This window comes from Sciurus carolinensis, chromosome 2 (assembly GCF_902686445.1).
Source record: "Sciurus carolinensis chromosome 2, mSciCar1.2, whole genome shotgun sequence".
Taxonomy (NCBI): Eukaryota; Metazoa; Chordata; class Mammalia; order Rodentia; family Sciuridae; genus Sciurus; species Sciurus carolinensis.
The window spans coordinates 248,889-273,222 of record NC_062214.1 but is presented as its reverse complement, the minus strand read 5'-3'; the positions used below and the strand labels follow the sequence as shown (position 1 = coordinate 273,222).

At 62.6% G+C, this 24,334-nt stretch overlaps 2 protein-coding genes across 17 annotated transcripts; both read right to left on the bottom strand.

The window, feature by feature from the left end:
* Nucleotides 1-1,345: 1,345 nt before the first annotated feature.
* Nucleotides 1,346-12,996, bottom strand: Uckl1 (uridine-cytidine kinase 1 like 1). 10 transcript variants are annotated; one of them, XM_047537725.1, is made up of 15 exons: nt 12,808-12,996; nt 6,507-6,694; nt 6,320-6,426; nt 6,019-6,189; nt 5,872-5,943; nt 5,155-5,344; nt 4,990-5,051; nt 3,292-3,311; nt 2,621-2,719; nt 2,441-2,534; nt 2,294-2,356; nt 2,096-2,218; nt 1,877-1,984; nt 1,648-1,804; nt 1,346-1,562 (listed from the first exon to the last, which is right to left on the bottom strand). In XM_047537725.1, exons 1-15 carry the CDS (start codon nt 12,918-12,920, stop codon nt 1,483-1,485), a joined length of 1,647 nt encoding a protein of 548 aa, XP_047393681.1. In that variant the 5' UTR covers nt 12,921-12,996; the 3' UTR covers nt 1,346-1,482. The 10 variants fall into 10 exon arrangements, with proteins under 10 accessions (XP_047393681.1, XP_047393679.1, XP_047393674.1 ...); XM_047537723.1 differs by lacking the exon at nt 3,292-3,311 and adding an exon at nt 4,369-4,385 and having other exon boundaries at nt 6,507-6,697; nt 12,808-12,995; XM_047537718.1 differs by having other exon boundaries at nt 6,507-6,697; nt 12,808-12,995.
* Nucleotides 12,997-13,069: 73 nt separating this feature from the next.
* Znf512b (zinc finger protein 512B) lies at nt 13,070-23,104 on the bottom strand. Of its 7 annotated transcripts, XM_047537705.1 has the most exons (21): nt 23,038-23,104; nt 22,363-22,523; nt 21,702-21,760; nt 21,319-21,444; nt 20,929-21,071; nt 20,501-20,629; nt 19,822-20,408; nt 19,509-19,735; nt 19,329-19,400; nt 19,083-19,229; nt 18,834-18,958; nt 18,670-18,762; nt 18,453-18,551; nt 18,206-18,376; nt 17,683-17,877; nt 17,339-17,440; nt 16,942-17,004; nt 16,377-16,475; nt 15,898-16,078; nt 15,113-15,246; nt 13,070-14,763 (listed from the first exon to the last, which is right to left on the bottom strand). In XM_047537705.1, the coding sequence occupies exons 4-21, from the start codon at nt 21,440-21,442 to the stop codon at nt 14,659-14,661; spliced, it is 2,796 nt and encodes a 931-aa protein (XP_047393661.1). In that variant the 5' UTR covers nt 21,443-21,444; nt 21,702-21,760; nt 22,363-22,523; nt 23,038-23,104; the 3' UTR covers nt 13,070-14,658. The 7 variants fall into 7 exon arrangements, 6 of the variants coding, with proteins under 6 accessions (XP_047393661.1, XP_047393665.1, XP_047393660.1 ...); XM_047537709.1 differs by lacking the exon at nt 21,702-21,760 and having other exon boundaries at nt 15,860-16,078; XM_047537704.1 differs by lacking the exon at nt 21,702-21,760.
* Nucleotides 23,105-24,334: the final 1,230 nt, after the last annotated feature.

Below are 24,334 nucleotides of genomic sequence, written 5' to 3'. Positions count from 1 at the left end.
GGGCCTGGGATTCAGGCTCCTGCCTCCAGGATCTTTTCCTAGGCCCCCACTGAAGAGGGACAAAGCTGCCTTTGCCTTGAGGATGGTCTTACTAGATTGTGGGCAGCTGGGCCCCTTCTTCCAGCCCGGGGTTTCCACCTGTGGTACGTGCTGTGATATAGATGCCTCAAGTATTGGCACCTGCAGGCACATCTATGGCTTTGACCTGAGAACCAATTGGCCTGACTGGACCTGGGGGTTGGGGGTGCTCTTGCCTGTCTCCTCATCTGGGAAGATCTGGTTAGGAGGAATGGCTGCGCCCAGCCTCGGGCCCTGGAGCATGCGGTGTGCTATAGGTTCCCAGCCCAGAGTCTCAGAATGAAGGAGCCAGTGAACAGGGCCCTGGAGACGTGGGAGAAGGTTCACTCACCAGGGTGTACAGAAGGTCCTCTTGCTGACCTCTGGGCCCTGATTTGGTCCTCTGTCCACAGTGCCTGGCTGCCCCTTGGACAAGCCACCAGCCTTTATCTGCCCGCTACTGTGGGCCTGGCCTCCACCCAGCAACTTCCTGTCCCCGCCCCAAGACAAGCTTTTCCATGACAAGGCCTTTGGGGGTGGGGGGCAAGCAGACCAGAGAGACAGGAAAGAGGCAGGAGCCAGATCTGCAGGGCCTGAGGTGCTTGGGGGTGCATGTCTGAGGGTCCCAGCCCACCTGCCAAGCTCAGATCACAGCCCACACGTGCACTGTGTCTGTGAGCACACAGCTGTGGCCCCGGGCCCAGGCAGGAAAGGCTTAGAGGGGACGTCTGGAAGTGACCAGTGAAGCTGACCCTCACTCTCTAGTCTAGAAGCAGCAAAGGCAGGGTAGACAGTGTCTGGTCCTGAGCAGCGTGACTGGCCCTGAGCCTTGGCCATCTCCTTGCAGCTAGGGCTCCTTCCAGTGCAGTCCTTCCCACAGACACCCACACACCGACTTCCGCAGGGCCCCTTGATGGTACACACACGGTTGGGGGGAAGTGGTCACAGAGGCTGTGTCCTGTGACACCCAGAGCCCTAGGTGGCCCTGTCCTTTCTCTGGGTCCAGGCCAGATGGCCACTAAGCTGTGGCTTTTGGGGCCCCATCTGCTGCAGGTCCCCGTTCTGCCCTCACCTCCCTCTGGCAATGATCCCCTACTACAAGGGAAGCCAGTGCGGGACTGACTGGGAACACCTAGTCCTGCTGGGGAGAAGCCAGGGACCCTCCTCCATGGGGGCTTTATAACTTGGGTACTGAGGTGGACAACACCTACAGCCCTGAGAGACTGCCCAAGCCCAGGTCCCAGCCAGGATACCACCCCTGTACCTCAGCTGACCAATCACACCTGCATTTTCTAAAGCTTTATTTTACAAAATGTGTAGATTGTTTTTATTGGTATCGTTTTTTGAAATTAAATTAACCTCCTCCTACCCACACCAGGAGGCAGGAGGAGGTTGGGTGGGGACAGGGTGGGTCAGCCTGGGCACCTAGCCGGTGGAAACCACCTCCTCCTCGTCGCTGCCATCAGGGACTGCATCCGTCCCAAAGTAACGATCCCCGAAGTTCCCTGGAGAAAGACGCAGCCAGTGTGGTGGAGCCTCCCGAGGAGACCAGCCCTGTCCACACAGCAACTGCACAGGCTGGCAGCTCACCTATGCCTGGGATGATGCGGAAAAGGTCATTGACCCGTTTGTCCACAGCCGTGGTGATGATTCTCACTCTTGGGAAAGCATAGGCCACAGAGTGGACACCCATCTCTGCCATCAGCAGTGACAACAAGAAGATCTTGTCCTCGGGCACGTCATGGTCCTGCCAAACCAAGGGCCAGGTAAACACGAACTCCACAGGGAGCTGCCTGCAGTCCACCCAGGACCCACGTACCAGGAGGACACGGACGGCCATCATGGCCGCAGCACCAGTGGACACTGTACAGTCCATCAGGATCACGTGGTCATCACTGATGTCCTTGGGTAGCCGCAGGTAGTGGAGCTGCAGGAGGTCATAGGTCAGCAACGCCTGCCCAGCAGGCTCCAGGGCACCACTTGGGCCTCTCCCCTGGGCTGGCTTCCTGCGACCCACATGCCTCCCCAGTCCCAGCACCTCCGGCTCCCCGGTGAGCTGGTTGGTCTGGATGAGGATGGTGCCTATGCGCACGTCTTTGCACACAGCGCGCAGTGCAGGCTCCATGGTCTCCCCAGCGCGCAGGATGGACACTCCGGTGATCTGGGGGAAGGCAGAGGCTGAGCCGGCGGGACACTCGGGCCCAGCCAGTGAGCCGGCCTCCCAGGGCGCGCGTACCTGCTTCCCGGCGTAGCACTTGCCCGCGTAGTCCTGCCCCTGGGGGGTCTGCACCACGCAGTCCTGCGCAGAGCGGGAGGCGTCGGCGCGGCCCTCACCTGCCCCGCCCCGGCCCGGCCCCCAGCCCCCAGCGGGCTCACTGCGCACCTGGAAGGGCAGGAAGGAAAGCGCATGCTCGATGAGCAGCCGCATCAGCCTCTTGGAGTAGAAGATGAACTCGTCCCGACTGGTCTCCCTGTCCCTGCGGCGGGGTGGCGGGCTTAGCGCTTGCCGCGCCCGGCCCGCCTGCCCGCCCGCCCGCCCGCCCGCCGGCCGGCCGGCCCTCACCTGATGATGGTGTGCATACCGCGCACTTGCGGGGTGCTCTTGAGGACGCTCAGCGTTTGGGGAAGCGGGTGGCACTGGTGCGCCGAGGCCAGCGCCGCCCTGGGGACACAAACCGATTCGGGACACTCAAGAACGAGAGCATCTCATTCCAGAGCCCGCCCCCACGGGACGGCTGAGCGTCACCGTCACCGAGGGGGTAAAGCAGCGGGTACAGCAGGGTGCGCAGGGCGGGAGCGGGCTGCCTGGCTACGGCCGCTCTGCAGGGACACCCCCGGCCGCGCAGCTCCTGGAGAGGGAGCAGCCTCTGGCCTGCGGAGGCAGCGGGGCCGGGCGGGAAGGGCTCACTGTGCCGGCACCGCAGCCCCCAGAACAGGCGGCTTGTGCCCAACCTCTGCCTGCAGGGCTGCCTGGGCCGAGGGGTCAAGGCCCGCCCAGGCCCAGGCCCCGCTGGTGCCCAGTGCTGCCTCAGGGGTGGGGAGTGAGAGGCAGAGGGGTATGGGGCAGGCCCAGGTGGCCGTGGATGAGGAGGGGTGCTGGTGGCAGGAAGTGGGAGGGAGGAGAGCAGGCAGGGCAGGCGCGGACGGCGCGGTGAGGGAGGCGGCGGAGGAGCGGGCAGGGCGGGAGCGGCCAGCCGGGCAGCACACAGCGCAGCACAACCGCACTCTGCTCACATATCCCAGCGCAGCTTCCTCTGCTCGCCAGTGAAGAGCGCGTTCAGGGAGGGAACGGGGCAGGAGACGGTTACAAAGAGGAGAGAACAGAGAGAAGACCGCTTAGTTGGGAGAGCAGTGGCAGCTCTGCAGATGGTACGGTGGGGCCGCCAACTGGCCAGAGAGGAGAGGAGGCAGCGGCCACCCTGTGGGTGAGAGAGCCCCAACCCAGCCTGCAGCCCTTCCCCTGCCCACCAGCAACTTCCTGGGCAGAAGGAGATACTGGGGCCACTGGCCACCACTTCCTTGGCAGACCAGAGTGGAAAATGGAGCTGGCCACACCTGGAAACTTTTTCTCAGAACGAAGGCGCCTACAGGGACCTGAGGAAAGGCCTGCAGCACCTGGTCTGGGGAGGGCCAAGCAGAGACTCATGCAGGGAAAGGAAGCAGGCAGAGGGTGGGCCCTAGAGGCATTTCCAACGCTGACTCAGGGCTCCCCACCTCCAAGGAAGCATGGGAGGAGGGCAGGCGCCCCGTGCTGACACCTCTGGGGCAGGTGCTGGTTTCCGCCTGCCCACCTGGGTAGGCAGGATGGAGGATGCAGCCCTAGCCAGGTGTGCTACAGTTGTAGGGCAGAGCAGGGCCCAAGTGGGCAGGCAGAGAGGACGGGCCAGAACCTCACCACCACCCCAGCAAAATCCCCTAGGCCATGAGATTGGGCAGAGGAGGTACAGTAGCCCTGGAAGCAGACCCAGAGCCCAGTCACCTCCATCGCCACAGTCCCGGAGGCCCGGCAGTACTCGGTTAGAACAGCTGTGCTCTCTGGGGCTGGACCCCGTAGATAACCCCACACGGGGAGAATTCTCCACAGATTCTGTTCAGCATAGATGCTGTGTGATCTTGGGCAAGTTACTTAACCTCTCTGTGTCTCAGTGTCCTTATCTGCCAGCAAAGGGAAGCAGAAGCAGGGCTGGGGCCAATCCACTCCTCTGCATGGGAAGGGGATGCCTGCTGGCTGGCTGGGCGACAGCCCAGACCAGGAGCTCCCTGTGGCTGTTGGAAATGCCTCCACGTGTGCAGACAGCTGTGGGGTCTTACCTGACGCTGAGTTCACGCTGTGGCGGCAACACAAGGAGACACAAGGGAACGGTGACGTGTCAGTGACCAGGGCGGGTGACAGACCACCCCACCCAGGACAGGACGCGCTGCATGGGAAACCGCTCAGACGCTGCCAGCTCTGGCAGGCGAGCTGCTGCCCTCTAACCTGGGGAGCGCTTGGGCGAGACCTGTGGTTCTGGGCTGGGCAGTCAAGGCAGGACCCCTGGGCTCCGTCCTGCAGGCCACAGGCCTCTGGCAGCCTGTCAGGGACTGGGCCAGACTCAAGGGCCCAGCCATAGAATGCTCCAGCAAGGGACTTCAGGTGGGGCACGTCACTCCAGGGTGACCCACCACGAAGGAGAGAGCACTGGGCAGACGCAGGACCCAGCGCTGAAACCCCACGGCTTTAGGTCAGCGAGACAGTGGGCCTCCCTTGCCATCCCCACAGGGCTGGGAGGGACAGGCCAAGCTCTGGCTGGGTACACATGGTAGCTGCCCACTCCCAGAACAAAGGGCTGGGGGCTTGGGCTGTGTGACCAGGCAGATGGAGCAGGCTGGGGACACTCGAGTGGACATGAGAGGGGGCAGCGCACTGAACCAGGGACGGCTGCCTGGGCTCACCTCCTCCAGCTGGCTGTGCACGTGCTGCACGATCAGATCGATGGCCACCGCGTTCCCACTCCCTGGGGCAGAAGGAAGGAGGGCGACTCAGGGCGTTCATGGCCCGCCTGCTGGCAGCTCCCCTCTGGGCACCACAGTGCCTGTGCCCGCCTGCTGGCAGCTCACCTCTGGGCACCACGATGTCTGCCAGGCGCATGGTGGGCTGGATGTACTGGTCGAAGGCAGGCTTCACAAACTTGTGGTACTGTTTGATGACACCTTCAATGTCCCGGCCTCGCTCGCTGATGTCCCTGCGCAGCCGCCGCACTAGGCGGATGTCGGAGTCCGTGTCCACGAAGATCCTCATGTCCAGGAGCTAGACGGGGATGGCAAGCAGACTAGGACGAGGTCTGCCACCAGCAGGTTCTGTGGCCACAAAGGCAGCTCCCACACACAGCCTCCCGGCACGTGGTCAGGATGGGGCCAGCTCCCTGCAGGCACCGCTTGGGCCTTGTACGGAGCATGGCAGGGGCTGTGCTCGGGAGTGTGCACAGGGGGGCAGAAGCAGGCTGGGCAGTACGGCAGCTACGTGACTGGCTGAAGCTCCCGGATCACGGGAACTGCGTGAGGGCAAGGGGCTGTTGTGAGCCAGTGGGGTCCTCTGGGAAAGTCCCTCAGACTCCTGGCCTCCAGCAAGGAACGAAAAAGCCAAGGCACAGCACAGGCCTTGGCAGGTGGGTGAGGGAGCACTGTCCCAAAAGTCATGCCCATGCTGGCCAGTGGGAAAGAGCAAACTACCACACTGGGGGCACCTGAGCTTCTCCTCTCAGCAAGGGAGGCCTGGGGCCAAGGCGGGCCTTGCTGGAGGACGCCTCTGTGGCACAGGAATCAGCAGGCCCTCACCTCCAGCAGCGTCTTGTCAGCAAAGGCCATGATGCCCTCGAAGATGATGACGTTGGCACCGTACAGTGTTTTCTGCAAAGGAAGCGGGCAGTCTCAGTGCCAGCTTACGCCTCTGCAGCCCCTCTGCCGTCCTCAGCCCCTGCCTACCCAGTCCTTCTTCCGGCTGTGGGTGGTGAAGTCATAGATGGGCACTTGGACACTCCTGCCCTGCTTCAGCTTCTTGAGGGTGGAGATGATGAGGTCGAAGTCGAAGGCGTCTGGGTGGTCGAAGTTGAAGTCGTTGTGGGCGGCCTGCTCCTGCTGCTGCTGCGTTAGCACCTGTCAAAGAGGCCAGAGGACCCCTGCCACGGCTCCTGGGGCAGCGTCCCGGAGCCCAGGGACTCGCGGCCGGCATGCACAGGGCGTGGGGCAGCGGGAGAAGGGCGCTCTGGAGCCTGAGCAGGCTCACCTTGTAGAAGGAGTCCATGGACAGCAGGACCACCCAGGGCACATCCAGAGCCTCGATGATCATCCTGGCCACGGTGGTCTTCCCTGAGGCACTGCCCCCTCCCAGGCCTGCCAAGGGAGTGGACAGCCTGTGCTCAGGACAGCTGGCTGACCCACAGCTGGTCCCAGGGCTCCCACACCACCCTTACCGATGGCGAAGGCCTCCTTGGACTGCGTGCCGTGTTCGTTGTACCAGGGCGGCCGCCCTGCGGTGTAGATGGTGCGCTTGCTGGTGCGCAGCAGGGGTGGCTCGGACTTGCACTGGCTGGTGGTACGCTTCCGGGGTGAGCGCCTGGTGGCCACAGCGGGGAGGAGCCTGTCCAGGGACCCCGCATTGCTGCTGCAAAGATGACGAGGTTTAGCCTTGGCCCAGGGCTGCTGGTCTCCCTGGTACCCGGGTCACACCCAAGGGGGCTCCTGTAGGCACAGGCCAGGTCAAGGCTGGGCTGGGTGCTGCACAAGAAGCCCACCTACAGTGGGCACAGGAGTTTGGTCCACACAGCAAGAGCAGAGGGACAGCAAGCAACGATGAGGAGAGAAGAGGAGGCTCATCAGCTCAGGCTGTGGTCCTCTGGCAGACTGGGCTGGGCAGGGCCCCTTCCCCATGTGATGCAAGGTGGGGCTTGTGGACCAGCAAGACCGCACGGAGTACCATGCCCCCCTCCCCAACCCAGTGCTCTCTCTGGGCAGCCCAGTCACTGCCTCCTTGCAGGGGAGGGCAGTGCCTAGGCAGAGGTAAGGCCAGCGCTGGGCTCTGGGCACGGTGGCACCTAGCCCGGCCTCTCTAGTTGTCAGAGTGCAGGATGGACAGCGAGTGGGGAGACCCCAGCTAGGAGGCTTAGGGGACCAACTTATTTTGCGATCCCTCCTGGGTTCTCAAGACAGAAACTTCCAGAATCCAGCAAATGTCACCCACTCAGACTCATACCTGTGGGCCATCTGTGTAGAAGCAGGAGGCCCACAGAGGCTACCACGTGGAAATTCAACCCAAAAAAGGCTTGGACCTGTGCCTGTGTCCATGCCACATCACTCGGGCTGGCTCTCAGCTCCCGGCCACCTGCACAGTTGCCTTGTATCCCAAAGGGGTGCTGCTTCTGGCTGTGGCCTCAACCCCTGAGATCCCTTCTGTGGAGGCTCCATCTGGCTGCATGGCCTGGGACACCTGCTCAGTCTGCCCTGGGAGGCAGAGTCTGGTGTGAAGAGGCTGGGTGTGGGGGACAAGACACAGGCTTTGAAGGCCCTCCTGGCCACTGCCTGAGGGGGGACCAAGTGGTCAGAGTGGTCCTAGCACCGTCCCTCAGGCTGTCCAAGAGGGGTTGGTGGCTTGGCCTAGCATGTCACAGCCCACCCATGTGGGGAGCCCGTGAGCAAGGGGCCTACATGCTGGATGTGCCATTTGCAACCCGGATCAATCTGGGCACTGAAATTTGGAACAGGGACTTGTGCCACATTTGAACGTTTTTGTAAGCACATGCCCTATGCTGTCAAAATGCAAACCATGAGCAGGGCACAATGGCAGGCCTGTCGTCCCAGTGTCCAGGAGGTTGAGGCAGGCCTGCCTGGACAACTTGGTGAGACCCAAGCCAGAAAGGGCTGGAGAAGAGCTCCGCGGCTGTGCACTCCCAGAGCAGCAGGTGTGGAGGCGGGGAAGGCAGGAGCCAAAGCCCGGTCCTTGACGGTCCTGTGGCAGCTCTGCACAGGATGGGGCACCTCTGGCAGCAGGAGAGCGTCCCATCTGTGTCTGACACGGAGAGCACTGCACTCGTCCTTGGGGACAGGCGGGCGCCAGCTCGCACACCCGCTGAGGCGAGCGTGGAGTGAGCCCGGGGAGTCATTAGCCAGGCAGAGGCGCCCAGCCCGCCCCTGCCGCTCCTGAGAGCGCTGAGCCTGAGCCGGGTACCAAGGGGACCAGGTGAGAGGTCCTGGGCACCGGCAGGGGGGCAGGTGCCCACAGCATCGCCACTGGATGCGTGTGGGGGCACAGCCTAGGGCATGAGGAGCCCCGGGGCTGCTGCCTGCACCACCCCCAGGCCCGCTGAATGGCTCTTAGCCACATGGGAGACAGGACTTGCAGACGCAAGCACTGACATCCCCAGGTCCCTGGACAGAGGGCCGCTGTCTGCTCACCTGGGCACACTAATCCACCAACGGTAAACAAACGGGCTCTGGGGCTCACCTGTGGGCTGCCCACGTCACCTTCCCAGGGGATTGCCCTGTGCCTCCACCTCACTGAGCCACCACTGGTGAGAGGGCAGAGCCCCTGCAGGAGGTGCCCAGGGCTGCCCACAGCCCTGCCCTGGATTCCAGTGGCACGCACACCCTGCACAAAGCCAGGACCGGTTCCCACGGATACGGGGCAGAGGCAGCCAGAGACCTGAGGCTCTGCCAGTTCTCAACATGCAGGCCTTCCTGGAGGCCTTTCGACCGTCCTGTCAGTTACTCCCAGCGAAGTGACGACCACCACCACGAGTCCCTTCCAAGGCTGTCACTGCTGAGTCTGTCGCAGGCCCTTCTGCTGGGCAGAGTATCAAGTTGCAAGGAGGCCAGGGAGGACTTTGCCAGAAATGCACCTTGCCTTACTGACAGCAAAGGCCACAGGCTGTCTGCACCAAGCCTCGGCCTTCCCAAAGCTAGTCTCCATCCCAGAGCCAGGGGCAAAGACTCACCCACTTCTCAAAACATGCACCCCTGAAAGGGACAAGCTGCACAAAACACTGCATTTCCTGTCCACAGATGGACAAGCGAAATTCTGGCCACAATAACAAGAAGTATTCTCAACCCAAAGGACTGAGCCATGACCCACAGGAGACGCACACAACCCAGAGCCCCACGTGAAACTCCCTGTGGTCTGAGCCTGGCCAGCTCTGGAGAGTGCCTGCCAGCCTGTACATTTCCTGCTACCCAGAGACACACCGCACACCCGTCTGGAATGATCAGCAGCACGGCGAAGCCGGGTGCTCCTCGCCAGCAGGGATTTCTCTGTAACTCACCTGCCTTCTGCCCAGCACCCTGAGATCCTGATGCGCGGGTAAGCTGGGGGGCTGCTCATGGCTGAACAGGTCCCAGAGAGGGGTGCTCCCAGTGTGCATATGGCTTAGGCGCTGGCAGTTAGGGAGGCATCACCGCCTCAGGGCCAAAGAGGTGCCCAGAACAGCTCTGGTGCTCTGGCCACCTGCGCTGGCCCGTGGGTGGAACCACTCCTCTCAGCGGCACAGCAGGTGAAGATCTGTATGCAGGAGGCGCGCAGCAGCCGGGGGCCCAAGAAATCTCTCTATACTGAGGGAACACACTTGCTGCTGGCCTCTGAGGCCAAGGCCACGGTCATAAGAGGATCACCCAGCCAGGGATCGTGTGCCAGATATTAATAGCACGGCTTTGCCTAGTGTGGCCTGCAAGATTCAGGCCAGCTGTGGGTGTGAGCTGCCCTCGGGCACAGGCTAGTTCACTCTACAGCAGAGGCTTGCTAGGATCACTGTGCTCCAGTACCCAGCACACCCCCACCCCCACAGCAGGACAGGGAAATTTGAGACTCCTCCTGGTCAGCTGACTTCAATGTCAGTGCTGAGCTGGGCACCCCACCCCTGGCCCCAAGTACCTCCTACAAGCATAAACAGATATGAAACTCTACCCTCTAGCAGCATCTGAGAATATCAGCCCCGCCCCCCACCCCACAGAGGTCCCAGAAAGTCCCTGGGCCACCCAGTGATCATCAGGGGACACAGCTACCTCCCGCCCACAGCAACAGGAGGAAAGGAAAGGCAGGCGGCTCCACCCTCAGCAAGAATGGGCAGTAGAAATCCCTTACTGGCTTTTTTTTTTTTTTTTTTTTGCGGTGCTGGGGATTGAACCCAGGGCGTTGTGCATGCGAGGCAGGCACTCTACCAACTGAGCTATATCCCCAGACCCCTTACTGGCTTAAGGGGTTTGTACAGAGAGGTTCTGGATGCCTAGCCTCCTCCCGGTGGGTGGATGTATGTGCCAGCTCTCTCCTGGCCACCCAGATAACCCTCCCCTCCAGAGGCAACTGGAGAAGGAACAGCCGTCCCTTCTGTCCTCAGAGCTTCCCCCTACTAACACTTCCAGGCCTGGACCAGGGACCCTCAGCTGTCTTGGGAATGGGTGCAAAGTGGGGCTCCTGGGATCACCATCTAGCTTGAATGTCTAAGCAACAGAGGGGACTCAGTCTGGTCAGCCTGCATACTCCCTGGGTGCCCTAGCTGAGCAAGACCCATGGGCTGGGTAGGAAGCGAGGTGACAGGCCCGTGGGAAGCCAGTTCTGTGCTGACCCAGAAAAGGGAGGCCCAAGCCTAGGTGTGCCGCTACTGACAGAATAGCCAGCCTTCACCCTGGTTCACTAGCCACCACCCCCAAGAGCAGCCTCTGCCTGGGCTCCGGCTTACCATGCTGGAACCTGCTCCCAGACAGTCTCGCCAGGGCTAGACTGGACCAGAGAACAGCATTCCCAGCACCACCCACGGGGGCGCTAAGGCTGTTGGTCAGCCAGCCACACTTGGGAGCCCAGCTGGCCAAACACCTGTGTGCCCAGGTTCCCTCCTGCTTCAGATGTCAGAGCGGTCTGAAGCAGGGAGTGCTGGAAGCTGGCCATCACCTCAGGGCACCCCTCACTGTCCTGGTAGAGGGCTCACTTTGGGTCACAGCATTGTGGGGCATGGCTCAGACCCCTCCACCACCCAGCAGGGAAGGGCAGGCCTCAGTGGCCTCCTCCAGGACCAGAAGTTATGCTCCAGGGTTCCTGAGGACAAAAGCAAGTGCCTCATCCACAATAAGGACCCCACACATGATGGCACATGTGGAAATAAGCAGACGTGCAGACTGGAAAGCAGGCTGCCCACAGTGATCATCCCCAGCCAGCATCCAGGGCCAGGGGTGCTGGCTAATGTCTGTTATCCCAGCTACTCAGGAGGCTGAGGCAGGGGAATGGATCACAAGTTTCTGCTGGGACAGCCTGGGCATTTTAGTGAGTCTCAAAAGATAAGAAGGTCTGGTGATGGAGTTCAGTAGAAGAGCACCCCTGGGTTCATTCCCAGTACACAGTGGGTGACGATGAGCAGCTGAAGCAGACAGCAGTAACCAGCCCTCAGGGTCTGCAACTGGCTCCTGATGGAGAGTCACTGGGGCAGCTTGTTTCAAAGAATGGGAGGATTGAGGCTTGCATTTGCTACCCTGAAACCCTTCCCAACAGGCCTTTCTTTCCCGCTGTTCTAGGCAGATGCAGTCAGTATCCCCCACTGCCCACAACCTGCTGGGATTCATCACTCAGGCAGCTCCTAAGGACAGTCCCTCTGCCAGCATGCAGCACCAGAGAGCAGGCACCGCGGACTGAGAGGAGGGGCTGAGCATACATGGGGGCCAGTGCAGGGACTGTGGGGGATGGGCTCTGGGAGCAGCAGAACGAGCACCCCCGCTGGACAGGTCTGCCTGCTGCGACAGGTCCCACTGCTGCGGCCCAGTGCCCGTGACCCGCGGAAGAAGGGCAGTGTCTACACTGCGACACTGATGCCTAGGAGTCTATGGGGTCTTGAAGTCTATCTGGCCACGCATGGCCTTTCTGCTCCTGGTCACACAGTGACCCTTTGAACTGATGAGTGTCACAGACTCAAGTCCTCTTAGACCCGAGCAATGCGGGCTCCCAGTGACTGTCCGCTGGGATGGTGTGGGCCTGGAAGGCCAACGACCGGCCGCTCCGGAAGGGCTCCGCTCGTCCGCCAGAGCCCCGGTCAGCACGGCGTGCAGGCGCACCGCACTCCCACCCGCCGGCACCCGGAAGGCGCCCTGGGACCCCGGGGGACGCGGTCAGACCCGGAAGAGGCGCGGCGTGCAGCCGCGAGCGCGGCCACCGCCCCCTGGCGGCCACGGCCTGGAGGCGCCGCCCGGGGCGACAGCCGGTGGGGACAGGCTCCCCAAAGCCCACCGCTCCCTTTAATGCTCCTGGACGCCTCGAGGTCCCCCCACATGCCGCATCACCCGCACCCCCGCATCAGATTCCGTCCGAGGGCCGCTGGGTGGCAGGGCCAGGCCGGACCCCGTATCCGAATGTGACCAACTCGGAGGTCGGGCGGGCACGCAGCCGGGCCGCGGCGCGAGGGCCCCCGCGCGGGGCGGAAACCGAGGCCTCGCGGGGTGCAAACCAAGCTCCATCTCGCGCGTCCCCAGAGGCGAGGACTTGGGCCACGTCTGTCCTCCGGCCCTTGAGGCCGCCTGCCTACCACCCTCCCGCTCCTCCCGGGGAGGAGGTGCCGCCAGGCCGTCGGGGGCGTGGAGGGCCGGGGACGGCCCTCGGCGGCCGCTCGAGTCGGCGGAGGTTCACGCACGCGCGGCAGAGGCAGCGCCCACCCGGCGGACCCGAGCCCGAGGCGGGCTGGGACCGAGGCCGCGTCGGCTCCGCCAGGGGGCTGCAGCGCACCGCCGCCCGCCGGGCCCCGCGCCTACCGGTCCTCGCACGCGGTCTCGCTGTGCTCCGCCGGCCGGCCCGGAGCGTCCGGGGCGGCAGGAGGCGGCGGGGGCGAGGGGGCGGCGTCCGCGGGGGCCGGCGGCGCAGCCATGGCGCCCAGAGACCGGGCGGTGGGCAGGCGGCGCGCGCCGCGGAGCCAGCGCGGGCGGACTACGCGCCCCACAAGGCGGCGCGGGCCCGGGCGCACGCGCGCACGCGCAGGGGCCGCGTCTCGGCACAAACTCAGCCGCACAAAAGCCCTGGAAAAAAGTCAATAAACATTTATTCGATACAGTCATTTTTAATACATACAGTTGATGGCGCGTCCCCGCGCCACTCGCCAGGGGACGGGGCAGGGACGAGGTTGGGGACAGATGGTCACAAGGCGGGCAGGGCCCGAGCTCACCGTCAAAACATCTTGCAAATAAACATTTTGTAGATAGAATATATATGTATATATATGGTTACAAGTGATAGCTGGAACCTGTCTTTCGAAATGCACTTGTGTGCTAAGAACCTCATTAAAAACCAAATGAAGAAACCCGAAGTTTAGGACGCAGGGCTGCCAGGCAGAAGAGGTGCTTGGCTGGCCCTCCTGAACGCTAGGCCTCCAGCAGGGACTTATAGGGAAAGTCCTCCCCTTCCAGAGTCTCCCTTCAGAACCACCAGAGGGACAGGAAGGCCACAGCCACTCAGGATGCACCCTCATCCGCCTGCAAAGAAGCTAATAAAGTGCATCCCATTTCTGTGTGAAGTGTCAGCCCGTGGGGCACTTTTCTGTTCTCAGGGAAGGGCGAGCACTGAACCAGAGGTAGATCTGGAGAGACCCCAACTGTCACATTTTGTCAAGGGCCCAGGGCTTGGTCCTCCAAGTTCCATGCTCACCACACCCTGAGGGTCTGCCATTCTGGTCCCTCCCACTGAGGCTGTCTGTGGAGGCCAGTGGTCACCTTGTCATGTGTGGGCCAGAGTGGGAGGTGAGCACACCCTGACGCACCCCACCCAGGGCCCTACACCCTTAGGAGGAAGGCTTTGCAGACCGGCTTGCCACTGCCCCTCTCTAGCTAGTGTGGGTGGATGGGAGGGGAGGAAAGGAAAGGAGGGAGGGAGAGAGGGAGGGCAGACTCCCAACCATAGCCACTCCGTCAGCAGCCCCCCTGCTCAATTCAAGACACAGGGGTTAAAGTGCTAAATACTGTCACCCAGGCCCACTTCTATGCCAGGGTTACTGGTGGAATTTGGGGGTGTCCTGGAAACTCAACCTACTCCCCCCCAAAAAAAGCCAGGCCTCCCTTCCCCCCAAGTGCCAATTACCTGAGAGGCTGGGCAGGTGGCTACACCCTGCTGGGGTCCAACCTCCACCATGGGTGCACTCAGGTACACTGGAAAGCACACTGCCCCAGAGGCCCGGCCTATCCTCTGACTCTTGACCACACTCTTCTCCACCTAGGCCACCATCCTCTGAGCAGGTCAAGGTGTGTGCGGTTGGGGGAGTCCACTCTCTTCACCCCTCCCAACACATCAGGCCAGGCCTGCCCAGTCTTCTCACCCCCAAAAGCCCCATGGAACTGGTCTCCCTACTGCAGGGCAGGACAAACCAGCTGGAGCCCCTCCTCCCTGGGGGAAGAGGGTGTCCAGTCAATACTGTCCCCTGAGCAGAAGAGCCCCAGTCACAGCCCTGGCCAGCCCAGCCCCACCTTCGGCACCAGGAAACCCTTAGCACCAAAATGTCAGATTGTTGTGAGTTTTTGTATAAAAAACAGAATTTAAAAAAAGGTTGTTACTTGTCACAGCAACAAGACTGGCATCCACTACACCCAGGAGACACGCACACAGGCAAATATCAAAATTCACATCCTCCAGGATTGGTGAGGCTGCGCCCTCAGCCCACCCCCGCCCCCACTGGCGAATGGCCTCCATCCACAGGTCTCTGAGCATCTTCTCCCTACATGGGGCTGTAAGTGGGGCTCCCTCATCCAGGTGCCCGGGGATCCCTGATTGACCCCTGCCCTACCTGCAGATCCTACCGTCCTCAGGGCCCTAAAGGGAGCCCTGGAGCTGCCACCTTGTCTGAGCCCCCTCCTCCTCCTCCCCCACTGGCCTTTGGTTCTTGTATCAAATGCCACCAGATGTACAGGAGCAGGTAAAGGGGAGGAGGGCTTCTACAGGAGCTCTGTCCCTGGGCCAGCCCTGCCTGGCAGAGGATGTTCTCCATGGGGCTCACTCCTCAGAGCTGGGCCCTTTCCACCTAGCCCTGGACCCACATGCCCCTAGCCCCAGTGAGATCCCCCTCAGGCTGCGAACCTTGGCCTGCAGTGACAGAAGGCTGGAGGCAGGAGGCAGAGCACAGGAACCTCTGGTCCTACTCCACGTGCCTGGGCAGAGCAGACAGGAAGCTGTCCCCTCCAATTTGAGGACAAGGGCCAGTGGGATGGGGCCTGAAATGCAGCAGGGATGACAGAGGATGGGGGCAGGCCCAGAGAGGTAGAACACAGAAGCAGAGTGGAGGGACCAGGGTGGGCAGGTGGCTGTCAGGTCAGCATGGCAGTGGTCAGACGGGGTCTGTCCTGGGAGGTAGCTGGGGTACTGGAGTTCCAGTGTCGGGTGGAGGCAAGGCCCAGATGGTGGCAACCAGGGATGCCCAGGTGCTCTTGTCAGTCCAGAGCCACGGGTCACCAGGGACACCACAGCTATGGGGAGCCTGGGTGGGGACCCAGCTGGGTCTGAGGAAGCAGAGACAAGGGCCAAAGACCATCTGACTGCTGTGCACCGCAGCCCCTTGGTGCCAAAGCCCCAGACACCGCCGGGCCCGAGCATCCTCACAGGGAGGCTGCTCCCCCACTGCACTTCTGCTGCTGCCCCTGGCACCCCTTGTGGAGCCCCACCCAGGTGTGCCCTGTACAAGGAAAGGGCCACCACCCCCACTGGACAGATGGATGGGGGGTGAGGATGGAGGACAGGAGGTCCAGAGTGGCTCCCCAACCCTGGACAGAGTGGGGCTTGGCAGGCAGTGTGGGGGGTTCACTCTTAGGGTGCCTTGCCGGCTCCCACCTTCCGCCCAGTGGAGCCCCGAGACCCCTTGTCCCTGCCTCCTAAGGGCCAGTCATCCCGGCGGGGGGGCAGCTTGGGCATGGGCTCCTCGGGAGGCCGCTCCTTGGGCTTGCGGCCCCGCTTCTTCCCGCCTGCCAGACTTCGCTTCTCTTTCCTGGGCATCAAGGAGCCCTGGCTCCTGTGTTTGGGAGGTGGGTCTGCTGAGGTCCGGAACCAATTCTAGGGAGAGAAAAGTCCCAACAAGGACCTGGGACCCTGTCCACACTGTAGGTCCAGTCACCCTCAGGTCAGGTAGGCAGGCTCACACTCACAGGCAGCTCTACTCAGGGTGCCAGGTGGGGCCTGGCCTCTCAGATTTTCCCAGGGAGCTGGACACCCCTTTGAGGAGAAACTGCCAGGCTTCTCAGTGCTGGCTACTTGCTTAAGTAGACACTTTTGGGCACCCCCTCCCGCCACCCCAGCCCTTGCCCTGCCCTCCTGGGCCTCCCCAGCTGCAGGCCCAGGGGTGCTCTCACACCTCTGCGTGGGTCTTGAGGATGTGGTACTTGACGCCACTTTCAGAGCTGAACTCTTTGGGACACAGCAGGCAGCGGTACTTCCCCACCAGGTGGTCCCCCTGGGAAGCAAGGCAGTGCAGTTCCTGGCTCTTGAGGGCCCCAAGCCCAGACCCGGCCCAAGCCCTCACCTCGCCACTAAAGGGGCAGGGACAGCTGGAGAATCTGACTGTCTATTTTAGGGACCCATAAGGGTACCCTGCAGCAGGACCACTAATTGGCTTCTGCTACAGGGGATCTGAGGGTGGGAAGGGTCACAGACCTTTGCTGAGGGTCCTTACCCCAAGTTAGTGTGTCCTCTGCCCATGTCAGGGTGACCACCCTCTCATATCCACATAGACAAGGAGCACTGCCCTATGACTGGGGTGTAAGGCAAGGAGGGGTCCTAGGCCAGCTGTCTGCACCAGGCGGTCTCTGGGCTCATGCATGGGAGCAGGGAAGGGTCTCACACTAATGTGGGGGGACTGATGGCAAAGAAAGCTGGGAATGCTGAGCACCCTCTGGGCCACAGGGAGCCCCAGGACTGACCTTGCTGCAGCTGGCCAGATGGGCCTTGAGACCAGACACGCTGGAGTAGATGGCTTCACAGCACTGCAGGTGGGAGAGAGTCATGAGGGGAAGGTGCTGGGGTCTCCACACAAAGGTGCACCCTGCCTCAGCCTCAGGGAGCTCTGAGCCTTTCTCTCTGGGGCAGGAGGAGGGATCTGACCCCAGGAGTCCTGGGGTTTAGGCTGGGAATGTAGGCCTGAGGCCCTCTGCTAATGGGGTCTCATGTGAGGACCCTGTGGGACTCAGGATCAGAGGTAAGGCTGGTCAGTTTGATGGGCTGCCTGCTGACAGGTCTCGGTCTTAGCCTCTGTTGCTCCCGGAAGGGCACGTCTGGCCGTGAGCTCCCTCCCCACCCGCTCGGCCGGCCCCTGCTCACATCATTAGGGCAGTTTACGTGGCCTTTCGCTTTGACTTCGTTCTTCCACGCCTCCAGCAGCTGGGGGTTGAGTGTGGGGAGGCCTGGCCGAGTGTAGTTGAGCTGCAAAGCCAGGAACAGTGCAGGTGAGTCCGGGCCCAGAGGTACCTGTGCTCTGAGACCCTGCGCCTCAGCAGCAGCTCACTGGCCCTTCCAGAGGCAGGGTCAGCAGACAGGGGCATGGCTGTCACCAGGGACCCTGGATTGAGGCATGTCCTGCCCAGAGAAAGGAGGCCAGGGGCTTGGGGAAGCTATCAGGGAGGAATCAGGCCCACGCCCCACCCACATGTGGGTGGGCAGCTCACCCGTGCAGTCTCGGGCACGAGGTCATCCTTCATGCGCCTCTTGGTCCAGTCCCGCGCCAGCTCATCCTCTGCAATCTCCTGCAGGTGGAACACGGCCACCTGGGCCGAGGTGCGGCGGACACGCCCACTTGGGGTCCGCTCCACACCCAACAGATCCTCAGCCTCAGGGGTCTTGTCCGTGGGCTCCTCAGGGGGCTGGAGAGCAGGGTCACATGTAGCCAGGATAAGCCGCAGAAGCAGGACAGCCAGAGATGGCAGGTCAGGGTCAGCAAGAGATGTAGGCCACGTGTGGCCCCTGCAGACGCAGGGACCCGGGGTGCATACAGGTGTGCAGGGGACGGGGACAACACAGGCATCCCCAAGGAAGATGGGACACAGGGGTTCTGGGCGCCCACCCTTCTGTCCACTGGGATGTGCGTGACTTACAGGGAGGGGGATCACACATATGGTGGCAGGAAGGAGCACTGTGTTACAGCACAGGCCACCGGAGAGCACAGGAGCACGAGGACTGCAGGCCACTCACCGGGGCCGCGTGCTCCGAGCGCACGTGGTAGTCGTGACCAGCCTTGGAGCGGTAGGTCTTGCCGCAGTGGGCACAGGGGAAGGAAGGGCTGTCTACCTCGCAAGGCGGCTTCCCACAGCGCCGCTGGTGGTACTGATAGCCCATGAGGCTGGAGAAGGCGGCCCCGCAGCCCTGGGGGTCCAGGCCCGTGGTCAGGAGGCAGCCAGAGAACCCGAGTCCCATGCCCACAGGTGCTCCCCACACTGACCTCCTGGGGGCAGCGCAGCCGCCCCATCTGCTTCAGCACCTTGCGCAGCCTCTCTCGTTCCTCCTGCTCCCCGCCCTCAGAAGCCTCAGTGGCAGCAGGCTGAAAACGGTAAGCCTGGCGGTTGGGACCACTGGGGTCCAAGATCAGGCAGGGGGAGGCAGCAGGGCGGGTGAGGTCCTGGTCCAGAGGAGGCAGCACCGGGCTGCGGGCAGCGTACCTTGGCACTGTGCTCAGCCATGGTGTGGTAGTTGAGGCCAGCCTTGGATTTGAACTGCTTCCGGCAGTGCTGGCACTTGAGCGCATCCTGGAGCTGCAGACACAGTCCGCCGTGAGCAGCCAGGCGTGGCGAGGGCGCCCACTGGTGGTGCCCCGGCAACTCACCTTCTGGCACACCTCCATGTGCTTCTTGAGTCCCACCAGGGTCTTCCGGGTGACCGCGCTGCAGGTGGGGCAGACGGCCTCGCCCCGTTCGTGGATGGCTCGCTGCCACTGCTCCTCAGGGCCACCTGTGGGGCAGGGCTGGGGCCTCAGAGGCTCGTGGAGGCTCCTGGATGCCAGGGACAGCACCCAGGCTCCACAGTCAGCCTCCACGCCTGAGACCTGCCCTGGGCCCCTGCCCGCCAGCCCCACCTGGGGCCACGTGAGTCACAGGAGCTGGTGCCTCCTTGCTGACAATGGTGGGGGTGGTCGGCACCTTCTTCCGCACATCCTCAGGACCCAGCCCCTCCTGCTTCTTGGAGCGGTGAACGCGGGCCTTGTCCTCAGCCTTGGCCAGGCCTGTGTGCACAGATGGGTGGGCAGGGAGGTGTGGGCTGAGTGCAGGCACACACATGAAAGCAGCCAGCACCAGAGATGCCCAGCAGGCTGGAGTCTCACCTTTGAGCCCAAAGGTCCCTGAGATGGACGGCTGCTCCCCTGTAAATTTCTTGGGTGTTTTTTGTTTCCTTCCTGACTCGGGGGAGAGAAAACAAGGGCCAAAATTCTGGTCAAATAACCATCTAGAGGACAGAGCCCCACTACCCCATCCCCGGATTTTCCCCAGGGCTCTCATCTTACTATGCTTTGTGCGCTCGGGGTCTTCCTCAGGTGGGGGCACAGGGCCTGCAGACCGCACTGCCTCCCTGCCCACTGAGGGTCTGCCACCCAGCAGCAGGGAGCTACTGCTGGGGTCTGTGCTCAGCTGGAAGGCCATGCTCTGGTCGGGGGTAGATGGGCTGAATTCCCCATTCTCTGGCCTGGACTGCTTTGGTGGGATGGGGCAGATGTCCAGGCTGTCTGCGGCCCTGCAGAGGAGGTGAGGTGAGGTCAGATAGCCAGCCCTGGCCTGGACCCCAGGTGTGTGTGAGGATACTCAGGTGAGCTCCTGTACCTTTTCTTACCGCTGCTCTTCCCAGCAGCACGAGGTGTTTTGTTCTCAGACTTGGTCAGCAGCACCATTTTGCAGGTTGGTGTGTGTCTGCTGATGGCAATGGGCCTGCTGACCGGCACTGGCTTGCTGACCACAACAGGCCTGCTGACCGGCACTGGCTTGCTGACTGGCACAGGTTTTGTAATTGTTACCAGCTTGGTAACTGGGATGGGCTTGGTGACTGGCACAGGCCTAGTGACTGGCATGGCCTTGGTGACTGGCAAGGGTCTGCTGACCGTGACAGCCTTGGTGACCGGCATGGGCCTAGTGACTGGCAAGGGTCTGCTGACTGTGACCGGCTTGCTGATGCCAACGGGTCTGCTGACTCCCACAGGCTTGCCCATAGCAACAGGCTTGCTCACTCCAATAGGCTTGCTGACCCCAACAGGCCGGCTGATGGAGACCGGCCGGCTGACTGCGCCAGGCTTGGGGGCAGGCAGGGGACGGTCCATGTGATTCCAAATCCGATGTTTCTCCAGCTGGGTCTTGGAGGTGAATGCAGCCTCGCAGAAGGGGCAAGGGAAAGCCAGCCTATCTGAGATGGCGCCCTGGGCAGGGAGGGCAGGTGTGGGATGGGGCCCCGGGGTCTCTGCCCAGGCACACCCCCAGGCCACCTCCTCCCCGACCCACAGCCCCTTACCCCCTGGCAGCGCTGGTAGTGATACTTGAGCCCGTAGATGCTGGGGAACTCTAGCCAGCACCCTGAGTTGGGACATTTCACCCTGGAGTGAGCTTTGAATTCATCTTTCCACTGGTCCATGAGGGAGATCTGGGCATGAAGAATGGCCGGGCTGCTGCTTCTCATCCACTGAGACCTCAACCCACCAAGCCCCAGACTCGGAACCCTCCCTGGGCTACAGGGCGCAGAGGCAGCACAAGCCCCTCAACCTCCAGACCACGGCAAGAATTCAAGCCAAGCTCCAGATCTGTGCTGGGCTATACAGCTGTCAGCAGTGAGGGCCCCAGGCCACATCCTAAAACTTGAAGCTGACTGGAGAGGTGCAGAGGGGCAGTGGCCTCCACAGACAGACCCAGCATGAGCCCCACCCCTGCCCTCAGGGAGCTCACAGGAATGTCTCGCAGGGCTTGGTTCTCAGCCTTTGGCCGCCCCTTTTTCTTCCCTTCTGTCCGGTCGCTGGCTGGACTTCCTGGGTCAAAGCAGAGAGGAGCCTGGCCAGATACTGTCTGTCCACTATGGACCACGGGCATCCCTATAGCATATGGGGCAGCAAGGCTCAGAGGCTGCAGTGTGGTTGGCACAAGGCGGACAGGGCCACCGTGAGCCTGGGCTCACCAAGGCCAAGGCATGGGGCAGGGACCCTGCCAGCCTAGGACAAGAACCCAGGCCCAAGTTATGTCCAAAACGACCTCCACCCCAGGAAGGCCCTCAGTGCTCAGACAGTGGAAGGTGGCCTACTCTGTGACCCTCTGGAATTGATTTGGGTCCTGGCTCCTCACCCAGCTTTGGTGAGTCCTGCAGCATGGGAAGTCGGACCTCCTTCCGGCTGCCACCCTTCCCAGGTCCACTTCTGCTGGACCCCTGGAGCCGGCGGCCTCCTCCAACACAGAAGGGATCTGTCATTTCTGCAGGGTAAGTACAGAGACCTGAGTCCCAATAGGTCCAACTCAGGACTTGCAGTGGGGCTGCCGTGAAGCCTGCCCCGCAACAGGCTTGCTCTGGCCAAGGAGCCTGCCCTCCTGGTCTGTCACAGGGAAGCAAGTGATGGGGTTTCTGACTCAGGGAACAGGCTGCACAAGGTCTCCCCCAACAATCCAGAAAGCACAACCAGTGTGGAGACCCTCACCAGCTTTGACAGTCTCCCTCTCAATGTCAGACTCACAGTCCCAAAGTGTGCTGAGGATCAGGCATCGGGCAGGGCATGTCCCCAGGAGAGGTGGCCTGTGCAGGAGGAAGGAGGCTGACCACATCCCTCCTAAGGGTCAATTATGGCACCAGCAACAGCTGCTGGCTCACAGGCCGCCAAGCCTTGGCACCTTGAAGGTAGCTTCCCCCTCAAGGCCCTCACCAGTGACCACTCAGACCCCAAGCAAAGCCAACCTACCCAGGTGGGCACCCTGGATCCTTCTCCCCAGATACCCAAAATGGTCCAGGTGGGTGCTGAGGGACCCCAGGGTCCTCCTTAAACACATGCAACCCCTCTCTGGTGGGCAGATTGAGGGCCACTGGCATCTCCTGGTCCCTGAGTTTCCTGACCATCCAGTCTGGCCCACTTCTCAGCCTTGATGTAGGGTTCCTGTTTAGCTCCTGGGTCACTGACCACTGGCTGGCTGACCTCTGCTCCCCCTACTCAACAGATCCCCACCCACTTCAGCTAAACAAGGTCAGCACCAGCAGTAGAGGCCCAGGCTCCAGAGCCCACGAAGACACCTGCCAGGAAGAACACTACTGTCCAAGGCTGGGCTTCCAGGGGCCTGTCCTGGGAGTCACCAGGCCTTCAGGTCCTCCCACAGAGACACCTGAGCCACAGAAGGGGGCGGTACCAGGGCGCAAGGTGTGAGCAGGGGAGCCGTCCTCTGACAATTTCTGATCAACTCAGATCAGAGGTCATGGGAAGGGGTTGGTGTGTCCGTGTCCGGGAGGGCTGCGGTCGGAGGTCGGGACAGCCACTGCCACTGCGAACCGTGATGCCAGCGTCCTGGGCCTGGGGGGCGGGAGGGTCCGAGGTCAGCCAACAAACTTCTCAGGGAGTCCTCACTTTGCAATTTCAAAGGAAGACAGCGGCATGAGTCATGCCCCCGACCCGCGGCCTGGCTGCAGGCGGTCGCCCTTTCCAATCTCTCCAACGCGGGGGCAGGAACCCGGGCTGGGGGCCTGGCCGCGGCGGCGCGACCCCTCCGCCCTGGGCCGCGGCCGGCGCAGGACGCCGCGGGGCTGGCTGGCGGGGCCGCGGCGGGCGGCGGGGCCCTCTGCGGAGGCCGGCGGCCGGCGGCGCGGCCCGGCCAGGTGAGGGCGGCCGGGGCGCGCGGCGGGAGCGGCCGCCACCCACCTGTCACTCGCCGGCGCGGGCGCGGGCCTCGGCCTGGCCGGAAGGGCGGCCGCGCGGGGGGGCGCCGGCGGCCAACCAAAATGGCGACTTTTTCCGCGTAGGCGGCGGCGGGGCGCGGGGCGGCGGCGGGGCGCGGGGCGGCGGCGGCGGGGCGGCGGCGGGCGCTTACCTGCGGCGCCCAGCGGGCTGCGGCCGGGCCGGGCCGGGCCAGGGCGCGGGCGCGGGTCCGGGCGGCGCAGGCTGCGCGCCGCTGCGCACATGCGCGCTCCCGCCCCTCCCACCTTTGACAGTTTTACTGCGGGGGGAGGGGGCGAACTCTCGCGGTATTCCTGCCGCGCTCCGCGACGGGGAGGGGGCGCGCCGGCCCGCCTGCTCGGCCCGGCCGGGGTCCGCCGCCGCGGCCAGCCGGGCGGGCGCCGGAGGCTGCCGTGCGTCCGCGGGGGGGAGGCGTCTGCGGACCGTGGGGTAAACTGAGACACGGCCGGGGCGCACGAACTAGCCGGCAGGTGCGGCGGGGCAGTACGGAGAAGCCTCGCTGGGCAGGACCCTGACCTCCTCCACCCGGCCGCCGGGCTGGCGGGCGAGATCCGGCCTCTCTCCGGCTGACCCCGTGGCTCCCTGTCAGGGCCACGTAGCTTTATCGGCGTTTCTGACCATTGGATCAACCTCTTGCAGTGCTGTGCGCAGGGACCCTAGGCCCCGGAGCCTGGGTGTCTGCTGGTGTCGAGTCAGGGTGATGGGGACTGAATGAATGAATGCAGCCAGCAGAGGAGTGACTCTCCCTGTGGGAGCTGGTGGGGAGGTAGAGTGTGACAGGAGGCGGGTAAGAGACACTAGTCTCCTCTAAGAGAATGCAGAATCGCTGTCTCCTGCTCACATCGCCCTTCTGCAGGGAGGAACTCCCGGGAGAGGAGACTGGGTTTTCATTTTGTGCCCACAATGCTATTGAAATATTTTTTATTATGTACATGTATTACTTTTACAATTAAAGCTGACTTAAAAGTTTTTAATGCCCCTTTTTTGCATTCCACAAACATTGTGAGCTCCTTGAAACTAGTGTGGGCTGGAAATTGTTAGTTGGGAAATGGAGTTACAAGGTGGGTCTCTTCCCTGGGGCCCTTTCTGCCCAGCACCCTCTGCCCTGCACTCCTCTTTGTGATCGGCTCTTCTCAAGGGACCTGGAGATCTAGTTTGCCTCTGGCCCGCACAGAACACTGGCCTGGAGGCAGAGGCAAGGTGCTGAACCCTCTGTGGAGGGGTCAACCAGTTAGGCCTTCCCTTGGAAATCTGAGCCAGAGAGGCCAGGGTATGACATCCTTCCCTCCTTGACCATCCCCACTGTAGGGGCAGAGGGACCAGCAGGATGCTGGGAAGGGTCACGTGTGTTCCCTGAGGTGTGTCAAGGCTGTCAACTCCCCTGTGCAAATGGGATGTGTCAGTATCCACAGGTGTGTCCAAATGATCAT

Excerpts from the sequence above, each read along its gene's own strand:
- Uckl1 (XM_047537718.1), bottom strand. The coding sequence starts at position 12,920 with ATGGCTGCGCCGCCGGCCCCCGCGGACGCCGCCCCCTCGCCCCCGCCG. Across the intron at positions 6,698-12,807 it reads GAGACCGCGTGCGAGGACCG|CAGCAATGCGGGGTCCCTGG; the intron begins GTAGGCGCGGGG and ends TCATCTTTGCAG. Across the intron at positions 3,312-4,989 it reads TGCACAGCCAGCTGGAGGAG|AGGAAGCTGCGCTGGGATAT; the intron begins GTGAGCCCAGGC and ends ACTGGCGAGCAG.
- Znf512b (XM_047537705.1), bottom strand. The coding sequence starts at position 21,442 with ATGACAGATCCCTTCTGTGTTGGAGGAGGCCGCCGGCTCCAGGGGTCC. Across the intron at positions 19,401-19,508 it reads CCCCGAGCGCACAAAGCATA|GAAGGAAACAAAAAACACCC; the intron begins GTAAGATGAGAG and ends CCCCCGAGTCAG. Across the intron at positions 18,377-18,452 it reads GGCTGCGCTGCCCCCAGGAG|GGCTGCGGGGCCGCCTTCTC; the intron begins GTCAGTGTGGGG and ends CTGGACCCCCAG.